Genomic DNA, 18518 nt, shown 5'->3' on the forward strand with positions numbered 1-18518 from the left:
AACTCCCCCAAACCCCACCCACACTGCCGGCAATGGCAACTAGCCATTGGCTGACGGCTAACTGTCCTGGGAGGCTAAAAGGACGAACAGTGTGGCATCGAATGGGCCATGCCGAAGCGTGTGGGACTGAAGGGCTGTGGCTGACTGGCTGTGGCGAATGGGCGAGAGCGTGTTAGCTAAGGAGAAAAGCTAAAGGAGAATCTCTCAAGGCGGAAGCCTGTGGAGAAACAGGTGCGGCCAAGGGTAGGAGGCGAAAAATCCCATTCCGCCCTCCGACACTCTGTTCGGCCCTCCCCTGGCCTGTTGCAGGCCGAAACGGATGTTGGCTTACCTGAACGTCCCTTTTCTGCTCGCTGCGATGACATTCCCATGCATGGGTATTCCTCACTCCCATTGGTTCGACTGAGTGTCAATCATTTCCCTCTGTAGCTGGGGTAACGCCCACTCCGTCTCCGCATGCGCAGTCTTTTCACGAAGGTGTACTCCATAGAAGACTACTGGACCAGAACCAAACGGCTAGGAATAGCCCACCAAACCAGTAGCGGGATACCGAAAGCTGCAGAGGGAACAAAGCATGGAGGGCGCAAGCCCTTTTTTGAAACCAGATTGTAGAAATTGAAGAACATTGGGAACAGTCGCAGCTGTAGGATCGACGTGATTCATAGCACACCATTGAGCAAAGGCTTTCCAAGATGCGTTGTAAATGTGTACTGTCGATGGATGTCTGGCCACTTGAATGGTAGATATCACTTCGCTGGAAAGGTGATCTTTTGTCAAGCGGATCCTTTCAAGCGCCAGACGGTCAACTGGAGCCATTCTGGCTCTGGGTGTTGCACAACTCCCTGGCTTAGAGAAATTTGGTCGTGAGGAATCCTCCACCGTGGCTCGACAGATAGGTCCATCAGATCAGCGAACCACGCCCGGCGCAGCCAATGCGGTGCCACCAACAGAAGGTCCGCTTGTTCCGCAATCATCTTCCCAATGATTGGTATCGGAGGAAAAGCATAAAGAAGACCTCGAGGCCACGGAGATCGAAGGGCATTATGGCCTTCCGCACCTGACGCCGGGAAACGGGAGAAATACCTTGGTAGCTGCGTGTTTTGGGCCATGGCGAAAAGGTCGAGAATTGGAGACTCGAACCTGTGAGAGAGGTCCTGAAACAGACTCGGGTGCAGCTTCCACTCCGACTGATCCAGGCGTCCCCTGCTGAGCCAGTCCATTTGTAGATTAACTGAGCCGGAAATGTGTTCCGCCCTCAACGAGAGGGTATGTCTCTCTGCCCAGGACATTAGCCGTTCTGTCTCTTCCATCAGCGATCTGGAGCGAGTGTCCCCCTGTCGATTGACATGGGCCTTCATGGCCATGTTGTTGGTCAATATCAGTATATGCTTGTTGACGACTTGTAGGTGGAAATGACATAACGCCAAGCGAACTGCTCGTAACTTCATCCAATTGATGCTGTGTGTTTTTTCTAAGTGGGACCAGGTGCCCTGTGCCAATTGGGAATCCAGATGGGCACCCCACCCATAAAGGCTTGCGTCCATGGTTAACGTGACACATTCTGGCTCCAGAAATAGTGATCCCACTCGAATTGCTGGCGAAAGCCACCATCGAAGAGACAAGCTCACCCGAGGCGGAACTGCAACTTTGACTAGAGAATCACCCCGGCCTTGTCTCTGAAACGATAAGAGGAACCATTGTAGTTGATGTGAATGGCGTGCCCACGGCACTATTGCAATGCAAGAAATGAGTTTGCCCAGTAATTGGGACAGTAGAATCAAGGGAAGCTTCTTGTGCGTTAGCACCTGAGTCACCAGGTCCTTTATACTGGATTGACGGTCTGAAGACAGGTAAACCAGCCCTTGCATAGAATCTATTATCGCACCCAGATGTAAGATGTGTGTCGTTGGGCAGAGATAACTTTTGTCCATATTGATCGTGAACCCGTGACTCTGCAAGGCGCAAAGCACAATCCATCTGTCTTGGTTCGCTTGGGTCACAGACGACGAGAGGATCAAGATGTCGTCCAGGTAACAGACTAGACGCACAGGCAGTTCTCGGAGCGACGCTGCCACAGCCGCTAAGAGTTTTGTGAAAGTTTGCGGTGCTGACGAGAGTCCAAAAGGCATCGCCCTGTATTGAAAATGGCGGTCTGCATAAGCAAACCGGAGGAACTGCCTGTGTGCCGGATGAATTGGCACATGTAAATATGCCTCCTTGAGATCTATTGATTGCATTAGATCTCCTTGGCGAATGCATCTGAGGAGGGATTTGAGCGAATGCATCTTGAAGCGTCAATACAACACACGAAGGTTCAGTTGCTTCAGATTCAGAATTCCTCTCCAGCCCCCCGAACTCTTTGGTACCAGGAATAATATTGAATAAAATCCGGTCCGTACCTGATCTTCCGGGACCGGCTCAATAGCCTCCAAGAGGTGTTGGATTTCAAGATCCATGAGGTGCCATTTGCAAGGTTGACTGGGTAATGGGCACTGGAGATAACGGTTCGGAGGGGTGGAGGTGAATTCCAAGGTGAGGCTACAGGTGACAGTGCGGAGAATCCATGTGTCCATCGTAGAAAGTTCCCACTGGTGGTAAAAGGACTGGAGCTTGCTGCCAATGGGAAGGAGAAGCGGTGAGTCACTTGCCGCAATGGAAGGAATGGGAACCCGCTCCTCGAAATGGCCGCCTGAAGTTTGACTGACGTCTGCCATGGTCACGAAAGGAAGCTCGATCTGAAGAAGGGGGATATGCTTGGGGTATTGAACGTTGAAAATAGGAACCACTGGGCGCAGGTTTGGCATGAAAGGGCTGATGCGGATACGGTGAGTATCTGCGATCTGGTCTCCTATACGATGAAGGCAACACCTTTTTCTTATCCCGGCCTTCAACCAATACAGGATCCAGGGATGCCCCAAAAAAGGGAAGGTCCCTTATAGGGGGCCGCCGTGAGCCTCCATTTGGACTTCATATCGGCCCTCCAATGTCGGAGCCACAGAAGTCGATGAGAAGTCACCATGGACGCTAGAGCCACGTCCAGTGAAGCATCCGCCAAATACTCGGCCACCGCAACAATCTTAGTCACATCCTGGTGTAATCTTGCTTCTTCTGGAGGCAACCTGTCTCGTTGGCGGAGCCAGATTAGTGACGCCCGGTTAAAAACCAATGCTGAGGTTGCTGCTCAAATGGCCCAGGCAGCTGCCTGGTGGGTTTTGCGAAAGGCCATCTCAGCTCTTTTGTCCTCCAATTTGAGACCTTCGCCAACATCACTAACTAGAACCGATGATGACGTGAGACTAGCCACAGGTTCGTCCACAGATGGTAACTGGAGTAAGGCATCAAGCTCCGGTGCTGGACACTACAGCTTCTTGTCATAACTATTAGGACCCGAGAGGGACCCAGGATGCCCCCATGGTTTTTGAATTACCTATGAAAAAGGGTCTGGGCATGGCACAAAGTCATAATCCGCCTTAGGCAACATGAACAGATTCCCATTGGGATCAGCCTGTGTTTGGGAGGGAGAAGACTGGTCAAGCCCCTTACCCATGTTGGTAGTCATTTTAGCCTTATGTAGAAGTGACTTGAATAAGGCAGGTCTAAATAACCCCGGAAAGGCTGGTTTATCCAGCACTATTTCCTCATCCTCTGAGAATTCAAAGTCTTCAAGGCAATCCTCATCTCGGACAGGCTCTGCCAAATATCCATAGGACTGGGTTGAAGGTAGAAGTGGGGCCATGGGAACAGTACATTGCGCCCTGGTGCACCCTCAGACAGGATATGACCGCTGGTTTGTTGTAACCCCGCCTGAAAAATGTGTGTGATCGCTTGTGAAACTAATGATTGAAAATCCAAGGACTGACCACAGCTGTGTCCCTCTCCTGCACGGAGACCAGCAGCAGTTGGGGTGAACATGGCCTCCGGCATAGTCTGAGGTATCTGAGGGGGTAGGCTCGTAGGACCCGAAAAATGGGCATAGGCGGATCAGGTCCTCCCTGAACACTGGCCAAATTATGGTCCTGAGTCTCGTATGTAAGGTCCTTCAGTGGCCATGCCACATTATCAGCCTCCTGAGGAGCAAAATGTTAATCACAGACTGCTGAGCCACTGTAGCTTCTAGTTGGGTAAGGCTAGAGCCAGGCTGCGTTTGTCGCTGCGCCTTGTTGAACTGACGCTCTAAGGCATTATGCCGGTGTTGGGCATCCTTATCAACCCCAGTAACTGCTCTGGTTGACCTAGTGGGCTTAGCAGAGCATGAATGTGCCCTCTTGCTCCTCAAAGGCTTGGAGGATGTAGCCCTGGGTGGGGAGGGATCCTGATCAATGTCCGAAGACAACTCCGCATCTGCCATTGCTCTTAAGGGTAGTGATGCGTGACAAAGGAGCATAAATAGGACTCTCTAACACCTCCCCAGCAATATGGCCCCATCAGAAAATAGAATAAAATGCACACTTCCCTTTGAAGGTAGCAGAGGTGTGAGGTGTAGAATGATGGCGGGAGGCAGGGCAATGCCGGGACCGTGTCCTCAGCCCGTCACTTCGCTCACAGCTCTGATAGATCAAGTCCAGAGCCTGTAGAAATCAACCGCCCAATTCCAAAGCCCATGAAATGGCGGGATGAGCGACAAGCGGCCCCAAATGGCGGTCGCGAGTAGGCAATCCCCTCAGCAGACCGCAGGCAATGAAAACAATCCGTTATGAAATGCTCTGCTCAAGCTTGCAAGTCCACTGCGCCGCGAACTGTCAAGTGAGAAAAAATGGCGGGAAGATTCAACCGCCGCGAAACGTCCTCCCGACAAGCCAAGTATGCCTCAAGAGGCAGGGACTGCTATTCCACTAAGGCACCGAGAGCTGCAAGGGGAAAGGCGGTTGCCGGCACGCCGGACAACCAGCTCTTTCACCAGTGGCAAATGGCTGTGCGTGGCGTCCCAAGACAAGCCTCAGAAGCGCTGCAGTTTAAATATACGTATCGGCGGCTGGTGCCCCGGAGCCCCGGGAACACCCACTCGCAAATCGCCCCGTATGATGTTTTTGCTACTCCCACGAAGCACAGCTCTTGAGAAAGGCAAAGCGCCAAAATTTGGAAAAAAATAAAGAAACGAATAAACAAGAAATAGTATAACTGTGAAGAGCAAAGGCACTCAAGTCTGACTCCCAACAACTGAGTGAAAATACTGCGCATTCGGAAACGGAGTGGACGTGACTCCAGCTACAGAGGGAAATGATTGGCACTCAGTCGAACCAATGGGAGTGAGGAATACCCATGTGTGGGAATATCGGAGCAGCGAGTCAGGAAAATGGAGCTTCTGCGGGCCAAATTTTCCCCTCTGAAGCTCCATTTAGGAAGGCAACCTGCTGGGTGAAGCCTGTGGAGGTCCAAACAGAACTGCAGAGGGGTGCAAGCAGCTGAGAGGCTGGAGAGGAGACTGCTTGATAAGTGACCCAGCACAGCAGGTTTGAGAAGCAATTGGGAGCATGAGGTATTTCAGTGGGTTGGGGAGGCCTTGGGTGGTTTTAGGCAGGTGGCCTGTTCCATCAGGAAGGCCCCCCATGGCCTTCCTCATCCTGAAATACCTCATGTGCACTTAAGAAGCCTCACATTTGATTAGCAAATGTGTGGGCAAAAGGAGGGAGTGATCCAGGGGTGAAATGCTACCGGTTCTACCTGGTTCAGACGAACCGGTAGTGATAAAAACTACCGGTTCGGGTGAACTGGTAGTAAAAAATAGCTACCGATTCGTCTGAACCGGTATTTCCGACGATCAGCTGTGCCGCACGGTTTATATTTGCTAGAAAGCAGGAAATCCTGCTTTCTAGTGAAGCTAAATCGCACGGCACAGCTGTTCCCCCCCTCACTGTTCTACTTACCTAGTGAAGTCTTCTTTTTCCACACAAAGCGAATGTTTGGCACGCGCTGCCCATGCGTACACACGTGGCCAGCGAACCGCACGCACAGCCAGTGAACCGCTGGCAAACCAGTTCAGATTTCACCACTCGAGTGATCTCATTCAAGGTATGAGATTCACTCCCACGAATCCTTGGGTTACAAATGGAATAGGCAGGCTCCATTACATTCGTAACTCAAGGACTACCTGTATTACTTCCACTTCCAGTAACATATAATGAATACATTATAACATTCTTATAACTTTAAACAATTATTGAACATATGGTCATACCAGAGAACTATCCGTATAGTCAATCTTAAAAACCGTTCATGAAACTAATCTTTTTTATAGGTTCTAGGCTCAACTATTTTAAATAATTTATATATGTACTTCCTCCCAGTAAAGAGGGAGTACATTCCAGAAAGGGGGAGGGAGACAACAGGCAACAGAACCTGGAAATTGATAGTGTGTTCAGATAGCCACTCCTTAGATTCTCACAGGTTATATCTGTTAGGCCGAGAACAGCAAGGATTTAGTCTGGCAAGATTCTGTCTGTAATGTGTAACCAAATATAGAACTGAACTGTGGTTGAATTGTGTTCTATTTTGTTTTTAGACTTAGCCAAACATTAATGAATCTAATGCTAGTATTCATTTTAGACTAGGCACTGTGATTATGTTATTGATAACTTACTTTTCCATATGCTCTATTGTCAAAAGCAGGAGAGAGAACAAATCACAATACAGTAACTGAAACACAGCAAATCTACTTTAAATTTTTACATGTAGCAGAACATCCCCACCCCATTTAATTGAATGTGTTAAATACTGAATACAGATAAACAGAATCCTGAGTTATCATCTATCCAGATGGGAAGATTGGCTGGAGAGGCCCTGTTAAATAAACTCCTGAATTCAAAGGCTAGATAGAAAGAGGGCTTGGAGAATGACGAATCCATTAGCTGCTTTGAGTGGTCAAAGGTTTTTAACAACAACAACAACCACCACAAAAACAATACTAATCAGTAGTAATGGGAAAAGCTATAGATTTTCCAGGCATAAAAAATATTCCTCGGTGTTAACATCATCAATAAAATAGATGCCTTCGTGTACCTGTCCATCTTATCTCTAGTAAGCCTCTGAAATTATTTTCAATGCTGTTCAGGTTAATGGACTGAAATTGATCTTGGATAATCTAGCCCAAGACCGTTAAGTGCTTTAAAAAACATTTACTGTACTTCATACCGAACCCAAAAATAACAAAAAATCAATGGAATTGGTAGATAATCACAGTTCAAAGTTGACTGTTGGGACTTAGCCAACCAATGGTCTAGAAAAGGTTAACTTTTGCCTTATTTAGATGGTAGTAAGATTTTATAGAGAGGAAATGATTTGTATGTATGTTTTTGTTTAAAAAAGGAAGACATGGTATAGTTTTCAGCTTGTAGCTATCACTGAAATATGTCTTTTCCTATCTGCAAGACAAACTGCATGATAACATCAGAGCAATAAAACACCTCATTTTCAGAACACAATGTGACATCAAATATTGGGACTGTCCAGAATATTAATAACAATTAAATTAAAAATTAAAAGTATGACTAAGCCAAGATAGGGGGAAATATTGAAGTAGCAACTAAATTAATCAATCTCCTAATCATAGTAAAACCACAAGGGTTTAAATATGATTTGAAGCCCAATATAAAGGCCATCCTGACCAAATTTAATTCATTTATAACTTTTAGAATAGTTAAGTAAATAAAACTAACTATGAAATGTACAAACACAAAATTATTTTAAGAAATAACTGAGGATATGGGGAAGCTCTTTCTAAAATAATAAACAACTGTAAGTACTGATTCCTGAGGAGATAAAAGTATCAAACTATTGTTAAAATTTAAGTTCTGATGCTTTGAAAAACATTTTAAAATTCTTTTATAATCTATTAAATATGAATATAATTTTTCCCATAGTTAATCTTTAATCACCAGTTAAGCTAATCAGTGTTCTTTACCAGTGTTCTTTATCATTCAGTAGAAGGAAGCTATTCTATGTAAATAAAAAAAATCTGTCCAACCATTTTTTACACTGAGTATTTACCTGCTAAATATAAATAAATTGTTGTATCCATGAACAATCAGATCTCTTTTATAACTCTTAGTGACTGAGATTTCATTTTGTTTTCCAAAATGCAAAGTAAAGAGGAAGTAATGAAGATAAAATTATCTTGTTTGCAGACAATTCTTAGGCTTATTATTTTGATAGCTAATCGTAACAGTCTGCATATAAAATGTTTTATCATGTACAGATAAAAAAGAAAGTTGCAAGTGATATACTGTACTGTGTACAAAGGACAAGCCAATGTAAAAACTGTTTATTTGCAAATTAACATGTTATTTGGGAAATATATAAAGCACCAAGGACATAAAAAAGAAGAGGGAAAAATACACATTTCACGAATTACAATTTTTATTTTCCCAACTGGCTGGAAAGGGAGTTTATTAATATAACAAAACTATAATTATTTAAATTGGGCAAATAAATTAACAAGTACTAGTGTTTTTTGAAAGCACAGACATCTAAAGTTCTGGATTCCTATTCTAGATACTTTATAGTCCTTGCTTAATAACAAGGGGAAAATAATTACTGAAAATAATTAAGTATTCTTATAGTTACAAAGTGATAATTCTTAAATATCTTGTTCAAAAATAAAATTTTATATAAACAGAAGCTAGGTAAGCGTTTTGCTTGCAAGTGTTTGAACTTACCTCCACTTGCATATTCCATGATTAAGTAGAGTGTTTTTTCAGTCTCAATTACTTCAAATAATTTAACTGGAACAATAACAGCAACCAAAAAAAGAAAGAGAAAGAACTAGTTTAGAGATGCTATCAAATATATGTATCTACTTGTATAATATAAATATATTTCATTCTCCTATCTGATATTCCAGTGAATGATATCAAATACAAAATACAAATTTTAATCAAATTCTCCCTGGAATACAAGAACAGCAAGGCATTGCTAAACATGAGAAAGCTGGCTCCTTTTGCAAATTGCCATCCCAATTTTCTACTTAATGTCCTTTGGCTAGAAATGCTAAGGAATAGTATGTTGTTTTCACTGAGTCATAGCCTCTCAAGATGAACTGCATATTCTATAATTAAAATCACAGGGGAATCTCAAAAGCAGTTTACAGGCAGAGATAAGTATTCACAGAAAAATGTCAAAAGCCTTGCTAAACATCAGCTGAAAAAAGCTCTTTGCATTGTAGCAATAGCATTTTATTAGGGGATGCAGACCAAAATTGCAGTACTGAAACCACTTAAAGGTCAGACCTCTAAGTAGTTTCAGGAAGCACCAATTGATTATATTTTAGGAAGCCACCTCCCCCCCCCAGAACAAATCAAAGGCTAATGCAGAAACATTTAAATGAGTCCATCCTGTTATTTCATAGTCACATTCAGATTTAATACACTACAGTAGATACATAAACATTTATTATAGTCTGTAATATATAAGACAGTTAAATTTATTCAAATAAGCAAGCTAAAGCAATAGAAATGAAATAAGATATTACCTATTAACAATCATACAGGAATACATAACTATAACCCAGCTCTCCATTGTATACATCACAATTCTCACTTGAAATCAAAATCAAATAACAAGATTTGCTTTTACGTCTTCTCAAGATAGCATACAAATTGATTAATGCTAACAATTTTACTTTAAAATCTGAAAATTAACCTTTACCATTACTCTTTTTTCTTAAGAAAGTCAGAAAAATGTGTTCTATTTACTTGACTAGGATTTGAGTAGAAAGTTTAATTAGGAAAAAGTAAAATGCTGATCGATATATATATATATATAAAATATGGAAATTATATTCCTCCATTCAGAGGGGCTTCATATGGTAATTTGAGTGTCTTACTGGGCTCAGTAAATGATCAGCAAGCAGCAGGTGTGGCAAAGACTTTTGTAAAGTTACATTTTGTGCACCAATTGCAGCCATTCCTGGATGAAGGATCTCAAAATTACTGATGCCTTACTGACCTCCCATTTAGATTACTATACTACATGGAACTGCTCTTGGAAAATATTTAGAAGCTGCTGCATGAGGATTCTTCTTCAAAAGCATATTACTATCATTTGAAAGAAATCAAAATGGCCTTTGAAGTAAACCAGGAAGAAACATTACTACTCAGTTTCCTAATACTGTATAGGTACATAATATCATTTAATTATTCATGCTAGTATATTATTTATGTTTAGATAGTGAAGTGATAGATATTTTTAGATTAATTTGAATAGAGATGCACATATAGTTACTGGAAGAAATTTACAGAAATTAAGGCAGACTTCTGTATTAATAAATCAATTTTCCATAATTATGATCTTCTGTCTATATTACATTTGGTTAATTAAGGCTTTGCCTCAGGCTAAGATTACAATATTTATTCAATTTTTGGTGAACTTATAATTCTTATCAAAGATCATGTCTTCCTAATTGAGAACTAAACATTGCTAATGAATTATGCTGATTAGAGACACACAAGATTCAAAATGATTCCTCTCAAATAATTATTCAAATCAATATTCACAGCTGAATCATATACTCAGATGACATCCCAAAAGATATATAACATTCTTCGCTTCTGTCAAATTAGAATCATATAAACACAGTTATTACTTAGTGTATGTGTTTTTAACTAGATGTTCTTTATCGTGACAGTGCCAAAAAACTGTGTTGTAGTTACACATCTTGAGAAAAAAGATGTTACTTTAAAAGGTAAAAAAAGAGAAAAGCATGTTTTTTTCTGACCTGTTCATACCAATAAAAAATCCTGAGATTTAAGTAATCAGTGTTGATTGATCTTCAGAATTTAGTCCAACAATAATAGTCCTTAGCAGCTGCAAACTAGTTACTGCTTTATTCTCTTCAATATCCAAACTACAAAAAACTGATATAATCTCATTTGAAAATAAATGTGTACTTGGGTTATAAATTTAGCATGTGCAACACTGCTGAATGCTGTAGAGCTGCAGCAGATCCAAATATTTTAAGGACAAATGATGAGTCCCCTGAAGCTGAGGAAAATGTTTACAATGAGACAAATTATTTTATGGATAACAATAGCACTTAGATTTATATACCACCCCATAGTGCTTTACAGCACTCTCTAAGTGATTTACAAAGTCAGCGTATTGCCTCCAACAATCTGGGTCCTCATTTTACCGACCTCGGAAGGATGGAAGGCTGAGTCAACCTTGAACCAGTCAGGATCGAACTCCTGGAAGTGGGCCGAGTTAGCAATAATGCATTCTAACCATGGCACCACCACAGCTCTTTCCAGAAGTTGTACCTCAGCAGCAGACAAGACCAAAGGCAAACTCTCTTTGGGACACACCATTCCATTTATTAAGGCTATTAGATCTGAGCTGCAAAAAAATATTTTACTGCAATTCAGTGGCCATCTATATATTTTTTCTGTCCGAATCTGGAAGCCCATTTTCTTGCATCCATTCATATTTCCGCCTAAATTCCCTCCATATTTCTTTCAACCTCCTTTTTTCTAGCAATGCTTCTAATCCGTTTCTTTCTCCCTCCCCAGTGTCTTATTCTGTTCCCCTCCTTTATACTCTATTGTTCCCACTCCTTTTTCCTGTGCGCTCTCCCTCTCCTGTTAGTCTGAAGCTCCTCAACAAATGTTACCCAGGTGAATGAGGGCTTATTGGAGGTGGAGAAAACAGAAGCATAGCTGAGTGTTTGCTCAGAGCAGCTCAAGCTTTTCCAGAAAGAATTAATGTAATAGAGCATGTCTGAGCACTTATAAAGAAGAATAGTGCCCAAGATAAGGAGGCAGCCGTACAAAAGACAAAGCCAGGGCAGAATGAACCACAGAAAGCAGATTTTTCAATTGAAAAGCATTTCAAGATTTATCTAATCCACTCGTTCCCATATCTCAACAATTAATATTCTTTAATATGCTCCAGAAGAAATTTGGATTATCAGCTATAATGGATATATATACAACTGCTTCCTCTGAAAGGAACAAACTGCAGGCAAGATAAAGTATTCATTTACATCCAGAAGGCTTCTGACTTTGAAAACTGCCTTCCCCTGCAGAATGCTGCAACTACTTGAGTTATGATGAGCCAATGTTATTTGTGATACCTGCTCACAATATACCACAGAACGATTGGTGATATTATGACAAGTACATTAATTCTGCCTTGCAGCAAATAATTAAGGGAAAGGCATGCCCAATAGAAAGGTTTCACATACAGGAGATAACTATGTGATCAATCTGCATACTAAGACCTTGGATTTTAAATGAATAAAATACATTTTGAGTATAGTTGAGTGAAACTGTGAAAATGTAGGAAGATACTGAATGCAGTAGGAATGACTGATGTGCTTTAAAAAATCATGTGGATTATGAAGATGTTAAATGTACATTTATACATATATTTTAAAAATACATATTTGAATGGATAAATAGATCTATGCAAAAAGAGAACGTTAAAATCATACTCTACCTATGTTAGGATGATTTAAAATCTTCATTATCCTTACTTCCCTAAACAGCTAGAAAAGAAAATTAAAAAGTTAGTATTACATGTAAGAGTGCATGTAAGAGTGTTACAACTGTAATCATATTTGAAGAGTCTAGAAAATTACAAGTATACTAGAAAAAAAGATATAAGAGCTTTTCTTCTCTCCCTATACAAGCAAGCATACTTTGAATACCAAGTTTTAACACTAAAGAGATTTCAGAAGAACATTCAATCTTCTTTCAGGTTTTCTTAATCTGAACATTAGATTAGAACTTTAGAGAGTCACTTTAGTCTAGTGGTTAAGGCACCCGGCTAGAAACCAGGAAACTAGTTCTAAGATCTCCCTGACAACTCTTTCGTGTGCTGCTTTGAACATGAAAACTTTGGGACTCTAGTAAGGTGATTTGTCTTGACTTTGGGAATTTCTTCCTCACTTATGTGTACATGTTCATTTGTGCTCAAGCTTCCTCTCCAACTTCTCATTTTTAATGGAAAAATTCAGAATTCAATGAGAGAAGGAGCCTGATGAGTGGCAAAGGAAGTTCCCTGGATATATTGGTACCCTTAGCCACTACATTGGGAAGTCTGTCTATAGAGTGTAAATTATAACAGTCATTCAAATGTTGGAAAATTCCCTCAACTAAACAAGGTTGTAAAATATTCTTGGCCATTTTTTTTCCTGCAGCCCATTATACCTGTCCACATTCATTCCACAGATATGCACTGCACTGCAAGAATTAGAAGGTTTCTAAAAATCACCTCTCCATTCCACTGGCAGACATTTATAATCACCGGAATGACTACCATTAATTAAAGGTTCATAATAACTCAATAATACCTTTGTTCTTCTCCCTTATATAATTTTATTTCATATATTTAATAAGGAACATGACAACAGAAGGTTTGCATTTGTATTTACTTGTTTCTGTGAAAGCACTTGCACTGTTTTGGACATTTAGGTATAATAAATAATGCCTTTTTTATTCTTTCCTATAAAATGTAAGATTCTATTTAAATGTGTAACTGGATTGTTCTAAACTGAATTCACACCTATTATAATATAGACATTAACTGGGAAACTAAACTGCTTGCTAGATTATTTTCAACTCAAAATAAGATATTTTCATCAAGGTGTTAATAAAGTAAACAATATTCATTTGACAGCTGGGATTTTCAGTTGGGAAGATTCCAAAAGCAAAGACTGATTCCTAAGAACTGCATGATCTGCACAATGGTTTCCTTTCTCTGCTTTTGAAGTAACCAAGGTTTCAAGTTGACACTCCAAACATTTGCTTTGTTATTTTCTGCTCTAAATAGAGAAAGGAGCAGAGCAATCAAATGGTTTTATTTTATTGCCTCAGAGATAATGCTTCCAATAATAATGCTTCATTGTGGATAGAACAGAGTTTTTAGAAAAATATCACGAGATATTAGCATTCAAACAATCATCAAACAGATATAAAATTTACTGAATAAATAATAGCATCATTCATAGTTTGGAAATATACGTTCAATAGAAAATCCATCTCAGTGCTGGAAACCTAAAAATGCAGCAGGGAATGTTCAATAGTGAAACAATGGGCAAGATACACTGGTTAATCTTTCCTATACTTCCTCCTACATCTTTCCCTCCTCCAGTTGCTTTTCTACAGAGGAGATTCCTGATACGAATTTGCTACATAACTCAAGGAAACATTTTGGGTGATGGGAAGTTATAGGCATAGCTTATATCTCCCCCACTGCTCAGATTCCCAGTCAGTTTGAAATGTTTGAAAGTGATCTGTGAAGATGCTGTTTTTATAATTTTTGTCCATTAATCAAAATGGCAGACACAATTCCATTTATACTACAGATTTGGGTATGCAAATGTAGGTATAGTACTTATTTCAGATTTTTGATAAAAATTCTGAGCTCAGATCAAGACTAATTTTATTACACAATTCCTTCCATTCTATCCATTAGGAGGGAAAATAACTATGATTAAAATGAAATCATTATTCTTAAAATAACCCACAATGTTTAAAAATGGAAGACAGAAGTGCCAGAAAAGAATATTCTAAACTAAGTAGTATACTTAAAAGATGGAACATCTAATGAACTTACCTTTTGTAGACTAGTTGGATTCAATTGAGTTTTGTCAATTATTTTTATTGCAACCTAGAAAAAATACAATTGTTTGATTTCTCTTAACTGTAGCTATATTACAAAGCAGAAATATTTGATTGTTAATAGCACATTACTAAATGAACAAACAGTGCACAAAATCAATGTACTGTCAATAGTAATAGTAATAATGGATGATGATATATTAAATATATACGGCACTCAGCTGCAGTGATTCTGGGCACATGGACAATGGCAGGCGTGCCTGCCGCTCGCACAAATGGAGATGTGCGCATGGATGCTAGCCCACCGCTTGCGCAAAACCATCCCCTCCCCCCCTCCTCCCAATTGGTCCCAAAGCTGGAAAGGTTGGGGAACTCTATTCTACAGCATCTGTATCACGTGGACATACTCAAGCAGCATATGGAATATTTTTGTATCTGCCTTCCAAAATGACTGAAGGAAGAATATTAAATTGAGCTAGTAAAGGCTTTTCTCAGCTTAGATACTGTAATATGGTTCAAGTATCTCACCCATATTAACAGATATGATTGCCTGCTCTGGAAAACATTCCTGGGCAACAGAGACTGTGCTTGTTGTTTGTGGAGATAAGAAAGACGACAAATGAACATAAAGTATCAACCTTTGTATATGTATTACATATCTGAATCTAACTGGTTGCAGCACCAAGATATTCTACAGCTGCAGAAAGAAGCTGAAAAGGGTAACCAACAATGAATTGGAGTCATCTGTTTATGAAAAATGATTACAACAGATGATTTTAGAAAACGATTATAAAAGTGCATAGGTGGTATAGTCATTAATGGATAGTGGCTACTATAACATGTCAAACCAATATTTCTATAAAGGAGAATGTTTTAGCTTCTCGTAATGAATAAAATTTATTGGGATTTCTAAGAACATTAATTTTAATAGTTTAATTTTACTTTAATTTACTTTAATTAAATTTTAATTTAATCAATCATTCTCCTTCATGGTTCACTGCCTTGTCATGGCAAAGGAGCTCCTGCAGCTCAATGAAGCTATGAGCTGTATTGTGCAGGGCTACCCATGATGGATAGGTCATAGAGTTCTGACAAAATATGGTCCACTGGGGAAGGAAATGGCAATCCAATATCCTTGCCAAGAAAACCCCAAGGACAGTATCAAAAGGTTAAAAGATATGATGCCAGAAGATGAGTCCTTCAGGTTGGAAGGTGTCCAATGTGCTGTTGGGGAAAAGCAGAGGGTGATTACAAGTGACTCCAGAAAGAGTGAAGCAGCTGGACCAAAGCTGAGCTGTGGCTGTATCTGATGGTGAAAAGAAAGTTCAATACTATAAAGAACAATATTGCTTAGGAACCTTGAATGTAAGAGCTATGAATCAAGATAAGCTGGATGTGATCAAACAAGAGATGACAATATTGATCATCGACATCTTGGGAATCAATGAACTAAAGTGGACAGGATGGACGAATTTAATTCAGATGAACATTATCTACTACTGTGGGCAAGAATCCCTTAGAAGAAATGGAGTAGCCCTTAATAAAAGTATGGGAAAATTAGTTCTGGGGTAGAAGCTCAAAAATGACAGAATGATCTTGGTTTGAATCCAAGGCAAACCATTCAACATCACAGTAATCCAATTCTATTCCCAAACACTGATGATGAAGTGGCTGAGGTTGACTGGTTCCATGAAAACCTACAACACTTTCTAGAACTAACACCCAAAAAAAAAAAAAGATGTCCTTTCCATCATAGGAGATTGGAATGCTAAAGCAGGAGATACATTTTCAAAAGGTAACTGAAATAACAGGAAAGTTTGACCTTGGATTACAAAGTGAAACAGGGGAAAGGCTAGCAAATTTTCTTTTGTTAAGAGTTTTATCAAGAGACGTGCTGGTCATAGCAAACTTTTCAATAACCCAAGAGCTGACTCTGCACGTGGACATCGCCAGAAATAAGATCGATTATGTACTTTGCAGCCAAAAATATGGTGAAGTTCTTTACAGTCAGTAAAAACAAGACCTGGAGCTGACTGTGGCTCAGATTATGAGCTTCTTATTGCAAAATTCAGGCTTAAATTGAAGAAAGTAGGGAAAACAACTAGGCCATTCAGATATGACATAAAGCATTTCCCTTATGAATAAACAATGGAGGTGATGAATAGATTTAAGGGACTAGTTCTGGTAGACAGAGTGCCTGAAGAACTAGGAATGGAGATTTGTAACATTGTACAAGATGCAGCAACTAAAACCATTACAAAGAAAAAGAAATACAAGACAGTGAAGTGGCTGTCTGATGAGGCTTTACAAATAGCTGACAAAAGAAGGAAAGCAAAAGGCAAGGGAGAAAGGGAAAGATATACCCAACTGAATAGAGATTTCTAGAGAATAGCAAGGAGAAAGCCTTCTTAAATGAACAATGCAAAGAAATGGAGGGAAAAAATAGAATGGGAAAGACTAGAGATCCCTTCAAGAAAATTGAAGATATCAAAGGAATATTTCGTTTAAAGATGGGCACAGAAGCATAGAGATTAAGAGAAGGTGGCAAGAATACCCAGAATAACTATACAAGAAAGATCTTAATGCCCCTGATAACCATAATGGTGTGATCACTCACCTTGAATCAGACATCCTGGAGTACGAAGTCAAGTGGGCCTTAGGAAGCATTACCAATAATAAAACTACTGGAGTTGATAGTATTCCAACTGAGCTACTTAAAAATCTAAAAGATGATGCTCTTAAAGTGCAGCACTCAATATGCCAGGAAAAGATCAGTTTACTTTCCAATCCCAAAGAAGGGCAATGCCAAAGAATACTTAAAAGAATTTACCATACGATTGAGCACATTTCACACTAGCAAGGTTACACTCAAAACCCTACAAGCTAGGCTTCAGGAATATGTGAACCAAGAACTACCAGAAGTACAAGCTGGGTTCTGAAGAGATAGTGGAACTACAGATAAAATTACCAACATTTGATGGATTATGGAAAAAGCAAGGGAGTTCCAGAAAAACATCTACTTGTGTTTCATTAACTATGTTAAAACCTTTGATTGTGTGGATCGCAACAAACTGTGTCAAGTTCTTAAGAAGATGGGAGTACCAGATCATCTTACCTGTCTCTTGATAAACCTCTATGCGGGGCAAAAAGCAATGGTTAGAACTGGACATGGAACAACTAATTGATTCAAAATAGAGAAAGGAGTATGACAAGACTATATATTGTTACCCTGCTAATTTAACTTATATGCCGAGTACATCTTGTGAAATGCTGGGCTGGATGAATCACAAGCCGGAATTAAGATCACAGGGAGAAATATCAATAACCTCAGATATGCAGACAATATCACTCTTATAGCAGACAGTGTAGAGGAACTAAAGAGCCTCTTGATGAGGATGAAAAAAAAAAAGAGTGAAAAAGTTGGCTTGAAACACAATATTAAAAAAACGAAGATCATGGCATCCGGTCCCATCACTTCCTAGCAAACAGAAGGGGAAGAAATGGAAGAAATGACAGATTTTATTTTCTTGGGCTTCAAGATCATTGCAGATGGGGACCACAGCCATGAAATTAAAAGACACTTGCTCCTTGGGAGGAAAGCTATGGTAAACCTAAACAGCATATTAAAAAGCAGTCACATCACCTTGCCAATAAAGGTCTGTATAGTCAAAGCTATGGTTTTCCCAGTAATAACGTATGGCAATGACAGTTGGACCATAAGGCTGTGTGCTGAACAATTGATGCTTTTGAATTGTAGTGTTGGAGAAGACTCTTGAGAGTCCCTTGGACTGCAAGGAAATCAAATCAGTGAATTCCAAAGGAAATAAACCTGACTGTCCTTTGGAAAACAGATAATGAAGCTGAAGCTGAAATACTTTGGCCACCTAATGATAAGAGAGAACTCATTGGAAAAGATCCTGATGCTGGGAAAGATTGAAGGCAAAAGGAGAAGGAGATGGCAGAGGA

General features: G+C 40.0%; 1 protein-coding gene across 4 annotated transcripts in view; it reads right to left on the bottom strand.

The window, feature by feature from the left end:
- Positions 1-18518, bottom strand: part of MARK3 (microtubule affinity regulating kinase 3) — a 69565-nt gene that overhangs the window by 31037 nt on the left and 20010 nt on the right. For all 4 annotated transcript variants that reach the window (XM_034418532.3, XM_034418530.3, XM_034418533.3 and 1 more), the window contains exons 3-5: positions 14548-14601; positions 12427-12475; positions 8652-8717 (exon numbers count right to left, since the gene is read on the bottom strand). In XM_034418532.3, coding sequence (XP_034274423.1) covers positions 8652-8717; positions 12427-12475; positions 14548-14601 — 169 coding nt within the window. The remainder of the gene's footprint in view (positions 1-8651; positions 8718-12426; positions 12476-14547; positions 14602-18518) is intronic.

This window comes from Pantherophis guttatus, chromosome 1 (assembly GCF_059756535.1).
Source record: "Pantherophis guttatus breed Tessera chromosome 1, ASM5975653v1, whole genome shotgun sequence".
Lineage (NCBI taxonomy): Eukaryota > Metazoa > Chordata > Lepidosauria > Squamata > Colubridae > Pantherophis > Pantherophis guttatus.